Here is a 19,116-nt window from a genome sequence, read left to right as displayed (position 1 = left end):
CCACTTTCAACAGTTCAGATTTTCTCCTTACATCTCCTGGCACAAACTTGCAGGCTGGTAAATGGCACAAAATGCATGTCTCCCAAATTTCTGCCTTTCAAAATCCATTTTGTTTTTGTCACTCACCTTATGATGCCCAACTGCCTTTGTAAAGCTGTGTGTCTGGAAGGATCTCAGAACGTGCTCATCTAACCTGCTTACAAACCTCCAAAGACAGATGCCACAAGTTCGCAGTATTTTGTTGTTTTGTCAGTTCTTCATTATTTTTCTCCTTAGAAAGCTTTTCCTAAATTTAATTCTATGCCTGTCTTGCTCCAGAGACAGCAGCCTTTTACTTACTTGGAGACTCATGTTCTCCTTCAGTCCTTTTTCTTCAGGAGCGAGCAGCTCTGCTTCTTTGTCTCTGCTCATAGCTCATGTTTGTTCTTCAGTTCCCCGCTGGATTCTCTCAAAATGAAGCACATTTTTCCTAACACAGAGCATTCAACACGCAGCACAGTAGGTAGCCGCCAACTCCCTTGAGGACTTTGTTTCTCCCTAAGGACCCGATAAATCATTTCTCTGCCTCCTGGGAAGCCCTAGGTTCATGCTGGAGATATTCTTCCTTCCTTCCAAAGGGGCATTGCAAACTTCCCTATTTCACTGGATTTTTCAGAGACTCTGCAACGTGAGGAAATACCTACCCTTGGGCAGCAAGAGCACTGAATAGTTCTTGCAGATCACCAGGTACTGCCATAGGTATAGCTGCTCATTTTGGTGGGGGTGAAGATTGGAAGATTGGATGAACACCTGTAGTGCACTGAATTGAACACCTGATATGCACTGAATTTGTTAGTTAGCTTCATTTCAGTGCTTGGAACATGAGGTTTTAGGGCAGACAGGTGCCTGTGGTCACACTGAAGTGCCAAACAACTGGGCAGAACAGCTGGTATGGCAGGAAGAACGAGATCTGTTGGATTTTATCTCTGACTGCCATTTCCTTTATAAAGAATAAAAGACTGGGCAGCACTTGCCCTGATCCAGAAAGCCACTGTTAGTCTGAAACCAAGCAGGACAGAGACCTGCTGGCAAGAGTGGGGTGGGTGTGGATTTCTAGGTCACAGGTATAAAAACCTTTTAATTTCAGCTCTAGTCACCTTGACTTTTTACTATTTAATTATTCGAGATTTTTGGTCCTATATAACTTATTTCAAGTTTTCTGGGGAGCTTGCTTATGGAGAAGGTCTAGATCGTGGTTTGCAAAGCTGTGACCAGATCAGGGTTCAGTTGAAGGTGATGAGCTTGTGCTTTTCTCCCATGTATAAATGAGGCACAAGAGAAGAGCGAGATAGAGGAGAATGAGTACCGTGAGAAATCCAAAACTAGCTACCCATGGGAGTGAAGGACTTTCCCTCTATTCTTCCCTCTGACCTGCTGCACCTCATCAGTAGCTGTTCTTCAAGTGGAAACATAAGGAATTTATTTGGCTGCCCCAGATTCCGCTGGAGTGCTTAGTAATTTGGCTTTAATATTAGAATTCATCAGCAAGACTGATTGGTGTATCATACAGAGTGGCAGGCTTGGCAGAGAAGGAAATTTCCCACGGAGTTTAAAAATGGTCCTTGCCTTTGGTGAATTTACCGGGTTTAGAGTTTCATAGCAGCAGGGAGAAGGATGCAGCAAGTCTTGTATGAAGGAAGGAGCCAATCTCAGAATTAAGAAGGTGAGTGATGGTAGGGAGCAGGAACACGTACGTTTTATGCATTTTATTCAGGAACTGGGGTTTTGTTTTGTTTTTAATGGCCCATGATTTTTAAAAGGAAGCTTTTGCTTAAATGCAAATAAGATATTAGGCTACTAATGATAGGAGAGGGGCTGTTATGTGTGCTGGAAGCTAACCTGATAAATGCACTCAATAATGAGGATTCTGCTGCAAAATGCTGAGCCCTGTGGCTATGATCCAGCAAAGTGCTGACAGCAGTGTTAGGACTCATGCGCTTAAAGTTAAGCATTTTCCCAAAGCACTTTGATGGATCAGAGCTGGAGTCCTTATCACCTTGCTGGGAGTGAATTTCTAATAAGTGTTGTGAATCAATAGTATTTATTCTAAGGCTTCACAACTAAACCACTAATGGAATATAGGGAAATTACAGCTATTCTGTGGCACGAAGGAATCTGGCTCTGGTCTTAACCATAAAGTGTTCCCCAGCTTTGAGAAAGGCTTAATATCTTAACATCCAGAAGCCCTAGGAAAAAAAAAAAAACAACACACACAAAAAAAACAAAAAGCAAAAAACAAAACCAGAGGTATTGCAATACCCCATGGATCTGCACCCCATAGGTAAATGTTCCCCAAGGGATACCATGACCCAACAGTAGTGTTTCACCATGGTTTAAATGCAGCCTTTCTGTGGGGTAAGTCCACATCATCATATCATGCTCCCATCATGAGCATGTCCTTTAGCCAGAGACAGTTGCAGGCTGTGAAATTCGGGCTTCTTGCCTCTTCCTGGCTCTTGAGGCCCTTTGTCTCGGCTCTGTCTCAGTCCTCACCTGCTAGAGGTAACAGAGACGTTTTCCTGAGCCCTAATGTCTCCCTCTCTCTTCCCAGGATCAGGGGTAAATTACAGCCTGTTTGGGACTGCCTGTGCAGGGCTTACTGCTGATGTTGGTGTAAATACAAGTGAACATATGCTGAGCTTAGCAATTAGAAGTTTTCCAAACAGTAAATTTTGGCCTTGGCCAGTCTTGCTAGGCCTTTTTTTATTATTATTATTATTTTATTTTATTTTATTTTAACTGTATGTAGCTTTATGAAGCGGATTTTGCACAACTCTGCCTATGACTCTGGCTTTGGAGTCCCTGCCAAATATGGGTGGGTGTTTGCAAGCATTCAGGTTTCAAGGGCAAAAAAAAAAACACCTGGGCTGTTGCAGAGCATGGTGCTCCTTGTAGCCTTCATTATAATAGCCAGTAGCCTTCTTTATAATAGCTAGTCCTTAAAATTCTTGTTTTTTTGGGATGAGCTGGTGTTCCTGATAAGGCACTGAACGTATTTGTTGTGTGAAAAAGCTGGAGGCAATACTTGCCCTCCCTCGAGGTCATTGTGCTTAGTGTTGTACAATTGTCTATGATAAGTCATCTTGGAAATCACACGGGAAATGGAAATAGCAGCAGTATGGAGGGTTTCTCTTGACAACTGGAGTGCCAGCACATTCTCACTCCTGTATACCCCAACAGTGTGCATTTCCATGACCATATTTGTTAGCTTGCGCTATCTGGAGATAAGCTACTGCCAACACAGTAAGTAAATTCCCAATTACCATTTTTTTTTTAAGCAGAATTCTCATTTACAATTTGTACGATAGCCAGGGAGTTCCTATCACCTGTGATTCTCTCTCATGGTATCTGGTCATATTTTCCTAAAGCCCCGATCCTGCAAGTTGTGTGAATCAGTGGGTAGCTTTCACTCCTTGTTTAAGAGTACATCTTGCATCTGTAATTTCAGGGGGCTGAAATTTGCTCTGTGCAACTTGGTAAACAGAAGGCAAATGGCAAGAATCCAATTTATTTTTTGAAATCACATGCTTTCTTAAGAGTCCTAAGACTAAGAGACCTAAAACTAAAGATTATTTAGTGTTTGGAGGAGGCTTTGATATATCATAAATTCCATTAAATATGCTGGCTCTGTTATGTACAATGTGGTGTGCACATGAGGAAGGAGAAAGTATTCTTTACCCCAAAGGATCTGTAATTTACTGCTTGGATCCTGTGATACCTGCGAGTAATCCTGTTGCGATTGCAACGTGCCATAGCTGTGCCATGGTTTAGTTTCATTAAGGTAAATGTTTTAGCAGTTATTTGTGTTGTGTTTTTTTTTCTTCATAAAAGCAGTGGTTTTAGAAAGGTTTGTACAGTCAGCAGTGGGGCATGCAGAAAGGAGTGCTGGCAGTTGGTCTACCTGATTTTTCTCTTGAGGCTCCAGTGTGGGCCCTGGGTAAGGAGCGATCTTGGGGCTCTGTAGCGGAGAAGCCGGACTATCCTTTGTATCGCGTAAGGGGCTGGGTAGGAGTGAGCCCACCCCCACAAAGGTAAGCACTTCAGTGACTCTTAGCAACCTTTTGCCTTCCGTTCTGAAATCACAGGCGCCACCAGATGTGTGTGTTGTCTTTGGATATGAATGTAACCAAGGATGCTAGAGTGGGAAGGCTGTTGTTCTGCATGGGTGCAATGCCTGTTACCACTGAGGGTCCCTGAGGGTACCACAATGGCGTCCCTAAGTGCTCCTTTCATGCTGATCAGTTCAGTAAAGTGTTAGCATGGAAAAAGCAGTTGGCCTGTAAGCTCTGCTCTGAATCTGCTCGGTTCCCTCTGATGATACGGGAAAGCTGAACAGCCTGTTACATTGACGTGAACAGCAAAGCTCTCAGTGACTGCACCCGCTGTCCTTTGAAGAGCACCTGTTGAACGCTGCTTTTGTACGGTTAACGCCATCTTTTGATTAAGAGGAAAAGATGTGAGTGTTTTAAAGCTGTGTATGGGAATGATCTAAAGCTGTGAGTGTTTTAAAGCTGCGCATTTTACTGTCCTCACAACCTAAACATCAATAATCAGTAATCAGTTTGGATACACATTTATGGCTATATGTTTATTACTCAGTGAAGGTATTGAGGATTTGAACAGTCATTTTGTACATGCAGTAACGCTGTTGTCTTGCTGGTTCTTTTAATGTTCTTTTAATACAGTTTATGGGACTAACTAAATGTGTCGTGGCCTGCATGTTCATACAAAGATTTGCATCAAGAAGCAAATAGGTCTTTAGGAGTGGATAAGTCGATGTTAGCTAGTAGTTGTTAAACAGAAGTTATTTGGTTTCTGTGGTATTTCTTTTTGCTGCTTCTCTCCTTGCAACCTCCTCCAGGAGATGCTCCGAGAAAAGGCAGCCTTGAATGAGGTAAAGATGTGCTCAGAGAGGAGGAGTGATGCTCTCAGGACCTGAGGTGGTTGGTGACTTAGGAGGTTCTGTCTCAATGCCCGTCTTGCTCCAAGCTTTTTTGGGTGCCCCAGGTCACAGAGGCTGGATCTATGAAGGCATTTCAGTTCCAGCACCCATTGCTCCTGCTTGGAGATAGACACCAAAAGCATCAGTTTGAATCACAGCCTGACACACTTGGACCAGATTTTCAGTAACTGAGGCCAAATTTTCAGCAGTGCAGGATGTGGCAGATGTTCTTCCTTAGCCAACAGCACCCAAGGAGCTGCCGGCCCACCCCAAGACATACCTTTCTTTCTCTCATCTGGATCTTTACTGCACTTACTCATCATCAGTGTCAAAACAGTGGCTTGTGGAGCTGAACTGTAAAACCAATCAGTGTCATAGCTGGATCTATCACTAAAATCAGTCAACGTGGGTGATCTTGAAGGTCTTTTCCAACCTAGATGATTCTATAAAATTCTTATTTTTACAGTTTTATCCTAGTCTGCTTTACTTACCCACATTAGCACATGCATACACACACTCAGTTTGTGCTAGCACAGGGGGAATTACAGAAGAAATAGGGTATTTGGTCCCAGTAAATGCCCAAACTGTAGACTTCACTGGCTCATTGCAACCCCAGTCTCAGCTAGGCGTATATACTGAGCTGTTAACACAGATCAGATGTAAGAGATGAACCATAATCCCCATGCTAATGCAAATTGCAGGCAGATTGCTTCTGTTATCTCTCCAATGTGTGTGAACTGACTTTTTTTTTTCCTCATTTTCTCTACCTTCTAACTCTGAGCACTTTTCTGTAGTGAGGCTGCTTGAAGGCCTCAGGTTATTAGTGTCCACAAAACCACAGCATCCATCCTGCTCTCTCGGCCTTTAACAGAGGTACTTTTCTGTTATTTTAGGTCCAAGGACTAGAAGTCTAGTGAGAAATCACTTGAGGAAAGCTTTGGCAAAGAAACAACATGCTCTCCAAACAGAGTTGGGCAGCAATTTGGCTTTAACCTTGGACAAACCCAACGTTGCAACCAGCTGGGAGGCAGCAGGGAGGTTTGGGAGCACCTCAGCTCCATGACCAGCTTAGGCCCCAAGTCACATTTTGCTGTCGTGTTCAAGGAGCTGCCTTTAATCTTTCCGGGACAGGGGTCGAACCACCTGAAAGATTGCCCCTTTTTGTGTGAGGGAAATCTGGTTGCTGGTTAACCACAGACTCGTGTTACAAAAACGGGGCCCTGCCTTTTGTCAGGGCTGTCAAGGGTTTGAGTTGGGTTTCCCTCCCCATGTGACAGCATGACCCCTGCGATTTTAAGGCATACATCAAGGCGTCTCAGGTTTTCGTGTTCAAAACAGAGACTGTGAATTGTTCTGAGACCTGGCATTTACCTCAGGTGTTCTTCTTGGGAGGTAGAAGATGTGAGTAAATACTCTATATTTCTTGCCAAGGAAATTTGAAGATTGCGTTCTTATTTTGATGTTTGATGTGTGAAAAGAACCTGCACGAATTCTCCATTTAGTCAAGGGATACCTTCAAAAAACATTCAAGAGGAAGATTTCCATACCTGAACTGTGTTTTAAGACTGGTCTTGTGTTTTGCAAGGTGTTCAGATTTAATCCTGTGGCAAAAAATTTACTCCTTGCCCTGTGTAGGGCCTGTGCATCGTTGAAATCCCATGTAAGATCTCGGGCAGAATTGAAATGGCATTAAGGACCTTTAATTTTCAGGACCCGGTTTGCAAAAATACTTACAAGCAGCTGCAAACTGGGGTCTGTCCAGTTCATGTAACTAGCCAGGAGTGTTTCATTACTATTTTTCCTCAGGGGTCAAAGAGTTTTTAAACCCATTATCAGGCAAACTGGGGTTCATCTTGGGATATTAGAAGTATGAAAAAAAAAACCACAAAACTCAAGTTATGATTTAAATGCTAAGTTCTGACCCAAGTGGAATATCTGCAATAAAAGTACTCTTGGGGAGCCATTGGGTTTTGAGCTTTTCTAAAAGCATATTGTTTCTATACAGAGATGCAAAGAGGCAATACAGGGAAGTCTTCCTTTTTGCCACTATTAATTTCAAAACAGAGTTTCTGTTTCTACTACATATAGTGTATGTACCTTGTTTAAAATTAATCTCCTGCTTGAAGCCTTCTGCAGTTTCCCATGCCTGTAGTGTGGTTCTTTGAATAATGCAGGTGGTGCTCCAACCTCTGAAGTCATCAAAGGTCTGAGAAAAAAATCACTAATGTCACTAATTAGAAACTGTGAAAAATTTCAGTAAACCAGGGTTTTGAAGTGGAACCTGAATTACTTGTCTTGTGGCTACTCTTCAGATACATACAGCTTTCATTTTCTTTAGTTAAACCTAGCCTTATGTGTGTGTTAATGATAGCATAACTATTTGTTTAAATGATGACAGGTGAAGGTACTGATTTAATCACCAGCATGAATTTGACTTTTAAATCTCCTGGCATAAACTCAGACTGCAGAAGAAACATGGCATCAGCTGGAGGGAGGAACCCCAAGGTTTATTGAGGGGTCTGAAGCATTAGATCCCAAATGCTTGCACATACGGGAATGTAATCAGGTTAAAAGAAACTGCAAATGCATGTAAAATAGACATGAAAATCCATAGCATAGATGCTTATAAACCACGGTGGCAGCCAGGGTGGAGATGGTAGTGGCAGGGTCCTTCCTCTTTGCTCTTTCCAAAAGAGACGGAGGCATCAGCAAAGACAGAAAGCTGGAGAGCCAAAGGAGAGGTGTCTTTGCTCATGTAAATCCGCATCTCCTCCTGGGCTTCCACAGGTTGCTGCTGGTGAGCATCAGTCCTGGCCCAAGTGGAAGCTGGATTGAAGGTCCTGGACTGGTGGCTTGTTTTTTGCCGCAAGGGTGATGTGAGCTAGTATTTTGTGCTCAGTTTTACCCACTAGTTAATGGAAAAGAACACTGTGGGGGTAAGGGTTAGATGGGGAGCCATTAGCTGTTGTTTATGCCAGAGTGAAAAATACCATGGCAAAAATAATTGGACTGGAGAGAGCATTAGATAGACCATGAGATGTAGAAACTGGATTATTTGTTTTATCTGGGTGCAGTGGTCATTCACCTGATAACATTAGTTTCTCTTAAAATACAATTAACATTTTATTCCCATAAGCATCATTGTTTATTAGATGTTAGTGGGACACACAACAGTATTTTCTAAACACTGTTTTTGGTGCCTGGATGGCTCATTCAGTGCTAATGTTGCTCATTACCAAAGGTTGCAGAGGAAGAATGTCCTAAAAGGTCTATTCCTCATGAAATCATCTCCTGCAGTTATTCAAATGTGACTAATGATGCATCTTCTGCAGAGACTTGAATTTATTTATTTGGTATGGCCACTTATTCTCCTTAAAAAATGATAGAAACAAAATTAAAAAAAAAATAGAATCAGTCTGTCATTTTATTTCCTTCCTGATGAATTTTGGTCTCAGGAAAGCAAAATGTACATTCGCAATTTCACACCTAGTTACATCTTCTGTTTGCTTTCATCACATGCATGGCTGTTTTCATGGATGGCAAACATAAACATAAATGATGTAATATCCCTCTTTGATTTTGAGTGCTTAGAAATTAATGTAAAGTGTGCAGGTTATTTGTAAAGCAACATGTAGACAATTCGCTATGTACATCCACTCTTTGTAGTGTCAGGGCAGGGATTTGAACAAGACTTCTGTCTGCTTGCATAAAACCATAGGAGATTACAGCTTTATATATCTTGACTCTTATGTCAATTTTTTTTTTTATGCATTATACCCCAAATGGAACTTCTCAGTGGCTTGGCTTCTTTCTATTAAAAGGATGCTGCCCTTGCAGAAGCAGTGACCTTTAAAAAGCAAGTTTCAAGTAATCCCTTTATTTTCCTGAGATCATATAGCACAGTATCCACTTGCAGGCTTTTAAGATGGAATGATTGCAGGCTTTGTCTGCTCGCCTGGATTGGATTACATTTTGTTTGACAAAGAAAACTCTAAAATACTTATACCTTCCTTCTTGGGTTCGGAACATTGTAGTCTCCCTGTATTGGGGATGCAGAGTAGTTGCCGTATCATCCCAGCACCACTGGGATTTATTGAATTTACTTAATTGGCCTTTATCTCACGGTTACACTTTAACGCTTCTTTTGAAGGAGATTCAAAAAGGATACAGTTACTCCTTTTCTAATTTACTTTGAGAATTCGGTTGCTCATTTCCTTATCTTCCTTTCTTTTCCCGGTAGAGCAGAATACTCTGCATAGCTGCAGTTGAACATTGGAGGCTTACGTACCCAGAAATTTAACTCCACAAATCTGCTAACTAGCAAAGCGAAGGCCTGTGGCAACACACACTGGTTTTTAAAGAGGAAGCTCTGTTTTAGGGGAGTGTGGAGTCTGAAGGATGCTTTCAGACAGGCAGAGGTGCATTTTGTGATGTGCTGTGCCCATGAAGACGAGAGCTGAACTGCCCCGAGCAGCCCAGGGAAGGGTTTTGCAGAAGCTGAAGCATTCAGGAGCACTTGCGTCATTGTTGTGTTTTTAATGCACTTGTGAGCCTCAGCCCTACAAACACTTCAGGAGATCTCAGTAAAGCAGACAAAAGGTTGGTTATTTGCTCAGGCATTCCTGATGCTGAGGATTGCAGTTTGCACCTTCGTGAGAGGCGTTTGATACAAGAGAGGGCTGGGATCTCCTCAGCCTGATGTCTTCCTTCACTGTACTTGTCAGGTTTGCGTCTCCTAATGGCACTTTGAAGAGGTTTAAAGCTCAGTTTCGACTTTCCCATTGCACCAGACCTCTGCTGCCAGCTAGGCAAGCCTGGGGTAGGTGTTGCAGGTCTGCGGGGTGTCAGAGGACAGTCCCGGAGGGATGCAGGCCCATTTTCCTGGGTTCTTTTGTGGCTCCGTCCCCCTCTGGCATCCAGGTGGCTCACGATAAAAGTGCTCAGTATCTTCTATTTAAATAGAGATGTAGAATTCAGAATTCAGAACTGTCTGTTATTTGGCACCCCCACCCCAAAGTGCAAGTTTTTTTTTTGATGTGTGTGAAAACCACATAGCTTCCCTTGCATTAGGTGGGGAATTCATCCTATTGTAACAAATTCACTACTCGCTGTGTCCTCTCTGGCCTAACACATGTGACAGTACACACATGGCACAACTCAGCTTGCCATGCATGTTCCTGCACGACACTCATGTAGGCTCGTGGACTAATTAATGGAATGTCCTGTTCCAGGTTAGTGGATTGAGTTTTGTGTGGTTTTCTTATTAGCCTTCACACAGTCCAAGAAATTGTGGAGGACATTAGTTTCGAGGGTAAGGTGACTTTTGCGGATGAAAAATTGGTGGTGATCACCATGTGGTGCTTACATAAATAACACAATCATCATTCAAATCAAGGTGGTTTTTACCTGCTCAGCGGAGCAGTTGTGAGCACAGTGGTATATGAACAGCCCAAAAGCTAGCGTGTCCGTGCAGCTGTTGCCAGCTCTCCAGCAGCAAGCAATATGGAAACGACCAACACCTTTCAGGATCCTCCCAGAGCCAAGTGGGTGAGAGATTAGTAAACAGGAGTGAGAAAAGCTGGGAATGAAAAGAGGCTGAAATGCAGAAACTTGGTTAAAACAAGAAAGCTCATTACTAGCCTTCAGGGTTTCCAGGGATAATCATCTGGAGCTGTTCCCTTACTCTTTCTGGCTGAAGATCAGACTTGGCAAATTTAATTTGTTTGTTGTCTTTATTTTACTTAATTGCTTTGGGGCTTTTTTTGAGCATTATGATAATTAGCCAGTCCTGCCTATAGGAGAAGTAAATTTTTTTTTTTGTAATTTCAAGCACATTTGGGGAAATAAAATGGGTTCATTTGCTGCTGATCTTTACGCTCACTTCCCTGTATTCCCACAAAGGCCTTTGCCATCGGTCTCCCCAGCCCTTCTCTAATCCTTGCTGAGACCTGGCCTGTCCAGAGGGTGATTGTAAGGCTCTTGGCCAGGCATGGGCTGCTTTTCCTCTGGGGAAGCTGTTCTTTCTTCCTCTGTAGCTACATAGAGAGCCTGGGCCCAGTAAACTAGGCACGATGAATTTTTTCCTATCCCATTTTCTTTTCACTTGGTGTTGCTTTCCTCATCTCTGGCATGAAATAACTGGGGTGTTGTGGTTGCATTTCCCATAGCAACTTTTACCAGGGAGCTGGCAGGGATGGTAAAAAACAAAACAAAACAAAACAAAACAAAAACTTGAAAAGTCTCTGCAGTATCAGGCTGAAAACAAAGAAGCAAGCCTGTTTCTTATGCACATGTGTGCTGCAAAGGGCAGATAACCTTTGAGGGCTGCATCTTAAAATAATAAGCAGAGCTGTATATAGCTGCTTTCATTCCATGGCCTCCCCAAGTACCCTGCGAACTTCTGTAACACCCCGGTGATATTTATGGAGAGCAATTGAATTATAAAGATTGTAATGGCCTGCTATCCTGTGCAGTGCTCCCAGAAAGAGGGGCTGAAGGATGCCTGGACTTTAGCTAGTGCGCAAACAGAAGCAACAAATAGTTAAGGAGCCCACGTAACCACAGGGCTTCTGTACCCACTAAAACACACACCTTCCAAGCAGCCGAAGGAAAGCAATAGGTAATCGATACGTAATTCTGTTGTGGTAATACTGCTCCGTGACACATGTGAAAAGTTGCTTGAAAAGACAAGGTGTGGGGTTGATGTATTTGAAAAATGCTTGAAAAGACAAGGTCGAGGTGTAAGCGGGTAACATTAGTTCATGTTAGCACTTTGCACGGGTGGGCGATGCTGGTCAGATCCTCAGCTGCTGAAAATCTGTGCGAGTCCACTGCTTTTTCTGGGGTCATGCCACTTTATACCTCTGCCTTGCTTCATTCAGAGCAAGTTCCTCCTCTTCAATCTCATTTCTCCTTGCCATTTGATCAGATGCTGTTTCAAGTTTTAGGTAAATCAACAAACAGTGAAATCCAAAGGTTTCCAGAAACGCCAGCAGTGGCATGAGGCAGCTCCCCGGCATTCATTACAAACCCTTTAAGGGACTCAGCCCTTAATCTGGGGGAAATCATTACTGCTCTAATTCAGACAGTAGGTAGCATGATTATTTATTTTTAAAAATGGGCAAAGACCACCCAGGTGAAAACAGCCCCCACCGATCTGCAGTAGCTAAGGATCAAGTTGTGTTGGGGAGTTTGAATTCAGAAGGGGCAGGCCATCTTACTAACCGTGGTTTTGTCTGTTCTGTTTTTCTCCTTGTCTTGCAGCACCTTCTCCAGTCAGTAGTGTGAAAAAAGGGAAGATAACTAAAAATAGCATCTCCCTTTCCTGGCAGGAGCCAGATCGACCCAACGGCATCATCCTGGAATACGAAATCAAATATTTTGAAAAGGTGTGACGGACTGATTGCTGAGCATCCCAAGTACCTTCTCTTTACTGTCCTCTTCTTTTAGTTATAATTATCTGAGTTGTGGAAGGGAATGGAGCAGTTTTATGCATAAATCAATGTCACATTGATTTTGCAGTAAATGATTAGGAAGAGTTGAAATGAGGGTGTTATTTTCCATTAGTGTGCCACTTCTCTTGAACAAACATGTTAAATCTGTGTGTCAGATTCCTCTCCAGCCTTATCACATTGAGGTAGAGCATGCTTATTTGTTAAAAATAGGAGGGCTTGGGGATTAAGCTTCCCCATCCTCCCGGAAGCATCAGGCTGTCCCTTGCACTTGGTATTTCAGTTCCTAATTTGGTTTTGCGTCCCTGATATGAGGAGAGGAGAAAGATTCACAGACAGATTGTGTCTGTTCTGATGTGAAGAAGGGCATCCTGGCTTTTAAAAGCTTGCCTCGCTTTTCCAACTTGAGCTCTCCACGTAATGAGAAACACTCTCTTCCTGCAAAGCTCGTCTCTCTCTGTCTCTGTTTCAAAGGGTGACCTGTTCTCTTCCTGAAAAAATAATACAGTTTAAAAAAAAATGGAAACAAGTGCATTTTGTCTAAGTAACATCTTGTGAAGGATGTAACTGATCTAAGATTTCCAAAAATGAGGTCTGCAAGATTCGACCGAATAGCAATTTCTGGACTTAACTGGAACCGTAAGGTGTTCTTTTTTTCTTTTGAAACAAACACATTTTCTACCTAGAAAAAAAAAAAGAGAAGGAAATAATGAAATTGAGTCACAATTCTCTTTTTTTTTTTTTTTTCCGAATTTCTATTTTGGAGATCTTCAATTAGGTATGCCTGTTACCTAGGTGAAGTCACTCAGCATACAACCACTCTGGATCCTTGCTCCTCCTTCTCTTCTTTCTTCCTCCCTGGGAGCAACCCAGTCCAGCAGTCCATGCTGACAGGGAAAAGAGATTTAGAAACTTTCTGCATTGAGATAAAATCAACTTTTTTCTTCCTGTAGTCGAGGGAACTTGGGATGGGGCATGAGTGGCTTAAATAGAGCTGAGCTCTCAGCTTTCTGCCCAGAAACCTACAGTGGAGAACCAGCTAGAGTTGCCAGCAGCCCAGATTTTGGGCAAGGCAGAGCTGACTAGCTCAGCCTTTCCTGGGGACCTGCTGTGAGTCCCATGGGGAGATTCGGGGAGAGATGATCTTCATTTTCCAGCTGGTGAGGAAGAGTGGAACCAGGTCCCAGAGCCAGGATTAGAGGAAGAGTGCAGGATCTGTGTGCAGTCTGACGTGGTTGTTGGGATGCACGGGAATGGCACAAAGCTGCACTAGGGGAGCTTCAGACTAAAAATCAGGAAAAATTTGTTCACCATGAGGGTAGTCAGACAGTGGAACAGGCTTCCTAGTGAGATGGATGATGTCTGTCAGGGTTCAAGAGACATTTGGATAACGCCCTCAATGACATGCTGTAATTTTTGGTTAGCCCTGAAGTGGTCAGGCAGTTGGATTCGATGATCTTTGTAGGTCCCTTCCAACTGAACTATTCTGTTCAATATGTTATTTTGGGAAAAAAAAAAAGGTTAATACCATTTCTTGAAATGAAAACATTGCTATTTTGCAATTATATTTGCAAATATATTATATATATAATATATATATTTTTATATATTAATATATATATTTATATATAATATATATATAAATATATTATTTTGCAAATATAATTGCAGAATGGTGGGATTCTAACAAAGCACAAAGAGTCAGTATATGCTTTTGCTGGAGATAATCAATTATGGATTCTTTTATTAACTTCTTTGAATAGCTGTTGTGGTACGCTGAATCCTTCCCTTGGAGTGGTCTGGGAAGATATTAACCTCTAGAAATGTTAATAATGAGAAAATAATTAAAGCAAAAAAAATCCATCTGTTCGTTTGTTTTGCTTAGTTTGTTTTCAAACAAATGACAAGGTTTTCAAATGTTGTATTTGTGGTCCAAAATTATTTTCAAGTAGCTTCACTAAATAGTTCTTAAAGTGCAGGTCATTCATGGGGAGGTTGCTACAGCCAGTCTGAGTTTATGCTGTCTTGATTTCTTTGTTTCAGGCTGATAGCGAAACTTGGTGGTTTCTGTAGGAAAGCTCAAGTGTTAAAGTGTTTGTAAAATCAGCAGTTGTTTGAAAACCAAACTGGGCTGACATACAAGTAAAGATGTGAACTAATATTCACTTACTGCTTTTTAACTATTCATTCTGTTATATTTGGGATGTCATCCTTAATCCTTCTTGTTTGTTGTTACTGTCATTTATATTCTCTTAGGTTTGGGCCCTTTATAACAGTAAATTCACAGTGTTCATTTCCAGGGGATGAGAATGATCGATATTAAATGTTTTGGAAAATTGAGGTTTGTCAGATCACATTCCTTTAAGAGAAATCACTCCTTAACAGGAAAAAAAAGGCAGGTAGAAATAAATGCCTCTGATACAGTCTCGCATAGCTACAAGCTTCAATGAGAAAATCCGTAATCCTACATTTAGAGATTCCCAGGGCCTTAGCCAGGCATACTGCCTATAGAAAGCTGCCCGTTAAATAAGAAAGCAAAAAGAAAAATCAGTTCAGATCCTAATAGCTGTGCAGAAATCTCAGTAAGAAATTGTTAAGAACTCCTGCTTACCTCATAATAATTTAGATCTGAGAGGATATGGTGAATAAAAAACAGTTTCCCAGTTTGTAGCCCTTAATTTATGAGCTCTTGTCAAGATTATGTGTTACAGTAAATAATTCTAAGAGTAATTACCAAGCATTTGAGTGAAATTTTAATCAAAGAACTGAAACTCTTTCGCATTAGAACTGATTTAAATGAAGATTTATTTCAGCAAATTTTCTTCGAGTTCATTGCTTCAGAGTTCACTGCAAAATTAGTTATCTTCCTAGAGTTTTAGTTGACTGTTCCTGGCCAACATCTAATTCGTGTTTCTAGAAACGCCAGCATAAAGTTGTATAATTAATAATATAGTGTTCTCTTTTAGGACTAATTGCATTGCATGGAGGTATTTTAGGTATAAATCAAAATCCCTCTTTGAGTCTATGAAACTATTTTCCATTTTGCTGTACCTTGGGATTGATTTTTAATTGTAGTTTGAACGTTTCCATTGCCCCAGCTATGTCTGTGCCAGCTGTGCTGCCTTTTAAGACAGCAGTGCACATCCAGAGCAATGGAACGCTGTTCCTGCTTCAGGTGCCATTTTCATCCCCGTGTGTTGTCATTTACAGTGGAAAATACCTCCGATCTCTTCCATGCCTTACAGAATCACTGGTTATAAAAGCTGCAGGGCAAGTGAAAATCAATTCTATCATTTCGTACTGTAGAAAGGACCTTCAGAGTGTTTTTTTGGGGGGAAGAGATCTTCAAAAGTGCATATTTCATTCATTCTTGGTAACTTTGGTGTGGGCATTAAGAGTCTCTTCCATGAGAGGCACTATTTGTGTGTTGGTGTGTTTGAACCTTTTTTTTCTGTGTTTTCTGGGGGGTTTGGGAAAAGGACCAGGAGACGAGCTACACCATCATCAAGTCCAAAGAGACGATGATTACAGCAGATGGCTTGAAACCAGGCTCAGCGTACGTCTTCCAGATCCGAGCCCGGACAGCTGCTGGCTACGGTGGCTTCAGCCGAAGATTTGAGTTTGAAACCAGCCCCGTGTGTAAGTCCTTTTAATTACTGTCAGTCCACATCTCTGCAATGGTTACCAGCAAGGAGGCAGTGGATCGATACCTTTGCAGAGAGCTCTGTCACTCTCATGCTCTCTCCCTCCTTCTGGCCTCCTCCCTTGACTTAAGGAACATCAGGCACGTCATGTCTGTATGCTGGACAGGTTAACACATCTGTGCTTGCTTCCTCGTCTCACGTGGTGGGGCAGGAGGTGAAGCACCAGGAGCTGAGGCTCCAGAAATTCACAGCATTCACTGCTTAGAAAAATCCTGTATTTGTGAGAACCGTTAGGGTTGAACAGTTGCTGCTGTCATGCCACTGGGTGAGGGAAGATGAGGATGCCCCCTTTCTTACACCTGTGCAATGCCAGCAAACTGTGCTCCACGTAGGCAAGGGAGGGCATCGGGAGGAGAAGGGTCAGAGGGCAGGAGGAGGGAGAGGATGAGACCTCCTTCACACCTCTACAGGCTGTCTGCAGTCGATGATGAGCTCTCTTAAGTATCTGTTGGGGGAAAAGCCTCTTTCTCCTGGAATGGTGCCCCTTTGTGAGGGGAAGAACTTAACCAACATTTGCATCTTTTGCTTACTGTCAAGTTGAAAGACAGCTTCTGTTGGTTGCCAATGCCACAGCCTTGAGGAACGGAATTTGACTAGTGATCAGAAATGGCAAAAATGTGCACTGCAGGCATAGGACTTCGCTTGGCCTGTTACAAATGTGTGGAGCTTGAGGGGTTTTTTTGTTCTTTTAATGAATGCGATCATCCAGGTCTGCATTCTGGAGCAGATTCTGAGGCTGGGTGAACTCCAGAGAAAAGCAGAGGCCCAGCTGAGCTTTCTCATGGGTTCAGGCACAGCTGTGGGGAAATTCCTTTTGTCCTGATTACCAGATTTTTTTGCTGAGGTCTAAAGATGTCCTTCAAAAATAGTGTACTTGAGATATCTATTTCAGTTTGTACAACTGTAATTTATTAATCTTTTATACTGTTGGGGTAGAAGAGAAACTTTATGGTGGAAATGCTCCGTTTAGTCCTGTGGAAAAGAGCCAATTGGTTCCACATTTTCCTTAGAAATACAAATTCATCAATACTTTGATTACTGTTACTCCAGTCCATTTAAAATCCATCGTCAGCTCTTTGAGAAAAGGATTGCTAGTTGTGATTTCAATGAATGCTACCTTTGAAGCCGTAATAGGTTTTTAAAGGAATCGCTGTATAAGTACAGATGCAACTGTGGAGCCAGTGATTAAACTAATATAGTGCAAATTGCATCATGATGCAAGCATTAATGCAATAAGAATGGTCTATTTAATCTATTTCTTATTGTGTTAAACATTAATCGTGTCCTATAAGTAGCAACAAAATCACATTATACTGAAAATTACTCTATATTATGCTAGGGAAGTTATGCTTGCCATTGGAAAGTTTCTAGTTTAGAGTAATTTGAGTAACAGTGTTCCAGAATATTAACAAAATATATTAAATACATGCACATTTGATCCAGTGCCATCATCACCTACAGCCCTAGTCCAAAAATAATGACACTTCCTCAAAGCCTCTTGTGTAAGTATCTGTGCTAATCGGGGTTTTTCTGAGGGCATCACTTGGTAATATCTTAAAACACTTCACAGCACTAACGTCGTTTAGTTGCACCTGCCTACCAGTCTTTTCAGCCCTTTTGAGACAGAGAAGTAGGTGCTTCTCTGATGGTAAAGAACTGATGTGTAGGCATAGGAGTGCTACCTGGTCCTCAGTTCAGGAGTTGGGAACTGTTCCTCTTTTGGACTAAGTGTGTTGGAATAACACTGTGGCTGAAGGAGCATTTAACCAGATGTTTAAATGCTTGGCAGAACTGAAATGCAGCGTAAGCCTCAGTATCTTCCGCAAATGCTGTTCCATTTGACATTTTAGACCTTTAAAAAAAGTGGGATTTTTGTCCCCCAAGGCCATACGCAAAGTAAATCTTAGTGCCAGGAGAGTGACAGAGTGACCAGCCTCCCAGCTGCGTTCCTGTGTTCCCGCGTCCCAGAGAACCAGGCACACTGAAAGCAAGCACAGATTGAAATCCCAGTGCTGTGTCAGAGTTCAGATCTGAAACTCTCAGAGAGCCAAAGCAAATAATTTTGATTCAGGCACAAACAGAAACCTTTCAGTGACTGGTGTGAGAATCAAGCACTCACCCTCCAAAATTGTTTGGACCAAGCATCATGTTTTGTTTTCAGTTCCTGTAAATTTCTTTTTGATACGCTTGGAGGAAATATCACAATTGCTGAAGGCTGCATGATCTAAGCATTGTACCTGAGAAGTGGAGGGGTGAAAAAAGCTGGGACTTGTTCTGGATTTTTCTCTTTTTTGAAACTTTGGGTTAGTTTTACGTACTGTGCTGTTCAGCAAAGCACTATGATGCAGCCAGATCAGCATTTTTCAAAAGATGTTTTTAGTTGGGTGGGAGCTGTTGTTGGATGTTATCCGCTTGCTGCTGCCCTCCTTTTTAAGAGCCACAGAGCTCATCTCTGACCCTGCCAAAAACTTTTTCTCCTGGATTAGTGAGCTAATCCAGTTGATCACCTGGGACGGAGCTGGAACATGTCACCAAGGCGAGGGACAGTAATGCAAGTTCCCCTCTTCGCACGGCAGCAAGATCCCAGATGGGTTTACAAATTCGTGCTCTTGTGCTGCCATAGATCACGGCAGGATCCATCGTATTTCCCCATCCCTTGAGCTGTGCATAAAACCACCAGAGTAATAGCTTAATGTTCTCCTTTAAATGTTTTTCTTTTTAATTACTTTGTCAAGAAAGTAATAAAACATCATCTTAAGGAGCTTCTATAAATTCGTGAGGCTAATAAAATCTCTGGATGATGGCACGGGTTTGGAGCAGTTAACATTAAATATTTAATGTATTGGGCCAGTCATTCTGAAATCATTTACTGTTCTTGAGCCCATGCTGCTTGCAGTCGAGCACCAGAGAGCTCCTGTATGAAGAGCTACTTGAAACCTATTGTAGATGTAAGTTTAATGTCTCACCTTTCCTTCTTTCT

At 42.1% G+C, this 19,116-nt stretch overlaps 1 protein-coding gene across 17 annotated transcripts in view; it reads left to right on the top strand.

Moving 5' to 3' along the window:
- Window positions 1-19,116, top strand: part of EPHA5 (EPH receptor A5) — a 200,058-nt gene that overhangs the window by 132,220 nt on the left and 48,722 nt on the right. For all 17 annotated transcript variants that reach the window (XM_080589545.1, XM_080589538.1, XM_080589550.1 and 14 more), the window contains 2 exons: window positions 12,245-12,369; window positions 15,912-16,071. In XM_080589545.1, the coding sequence (XP_080445671.1) occupies window positions 12,245-12,369; window positions 15,912-16,071 (285 nt within the window). The remainder of the gene's footprint in view (window positions 1-12,244; window positions 12,370-15,911; window positions 16,072-19,116) is intronic.

The sequence above is a fragment of the Anser brachyrhynchus genome, assembly GCF_964034855.1.
Source record: "Anser brachyrhynchus genome assembly, chromosome: 4".
Taxonomy (NCBI): domain Eukaryota; kingdom Metazoa; phylum Chordata; class Aves; order Anseriformes; family Anatidae; genus Anser; species Anser brachyrhynchus.
The sequence above is the reverse complement of the archived record's forward strand: the minus strand, read 5'-3'. Positions and strand labels throughout refer to the sequence as shown.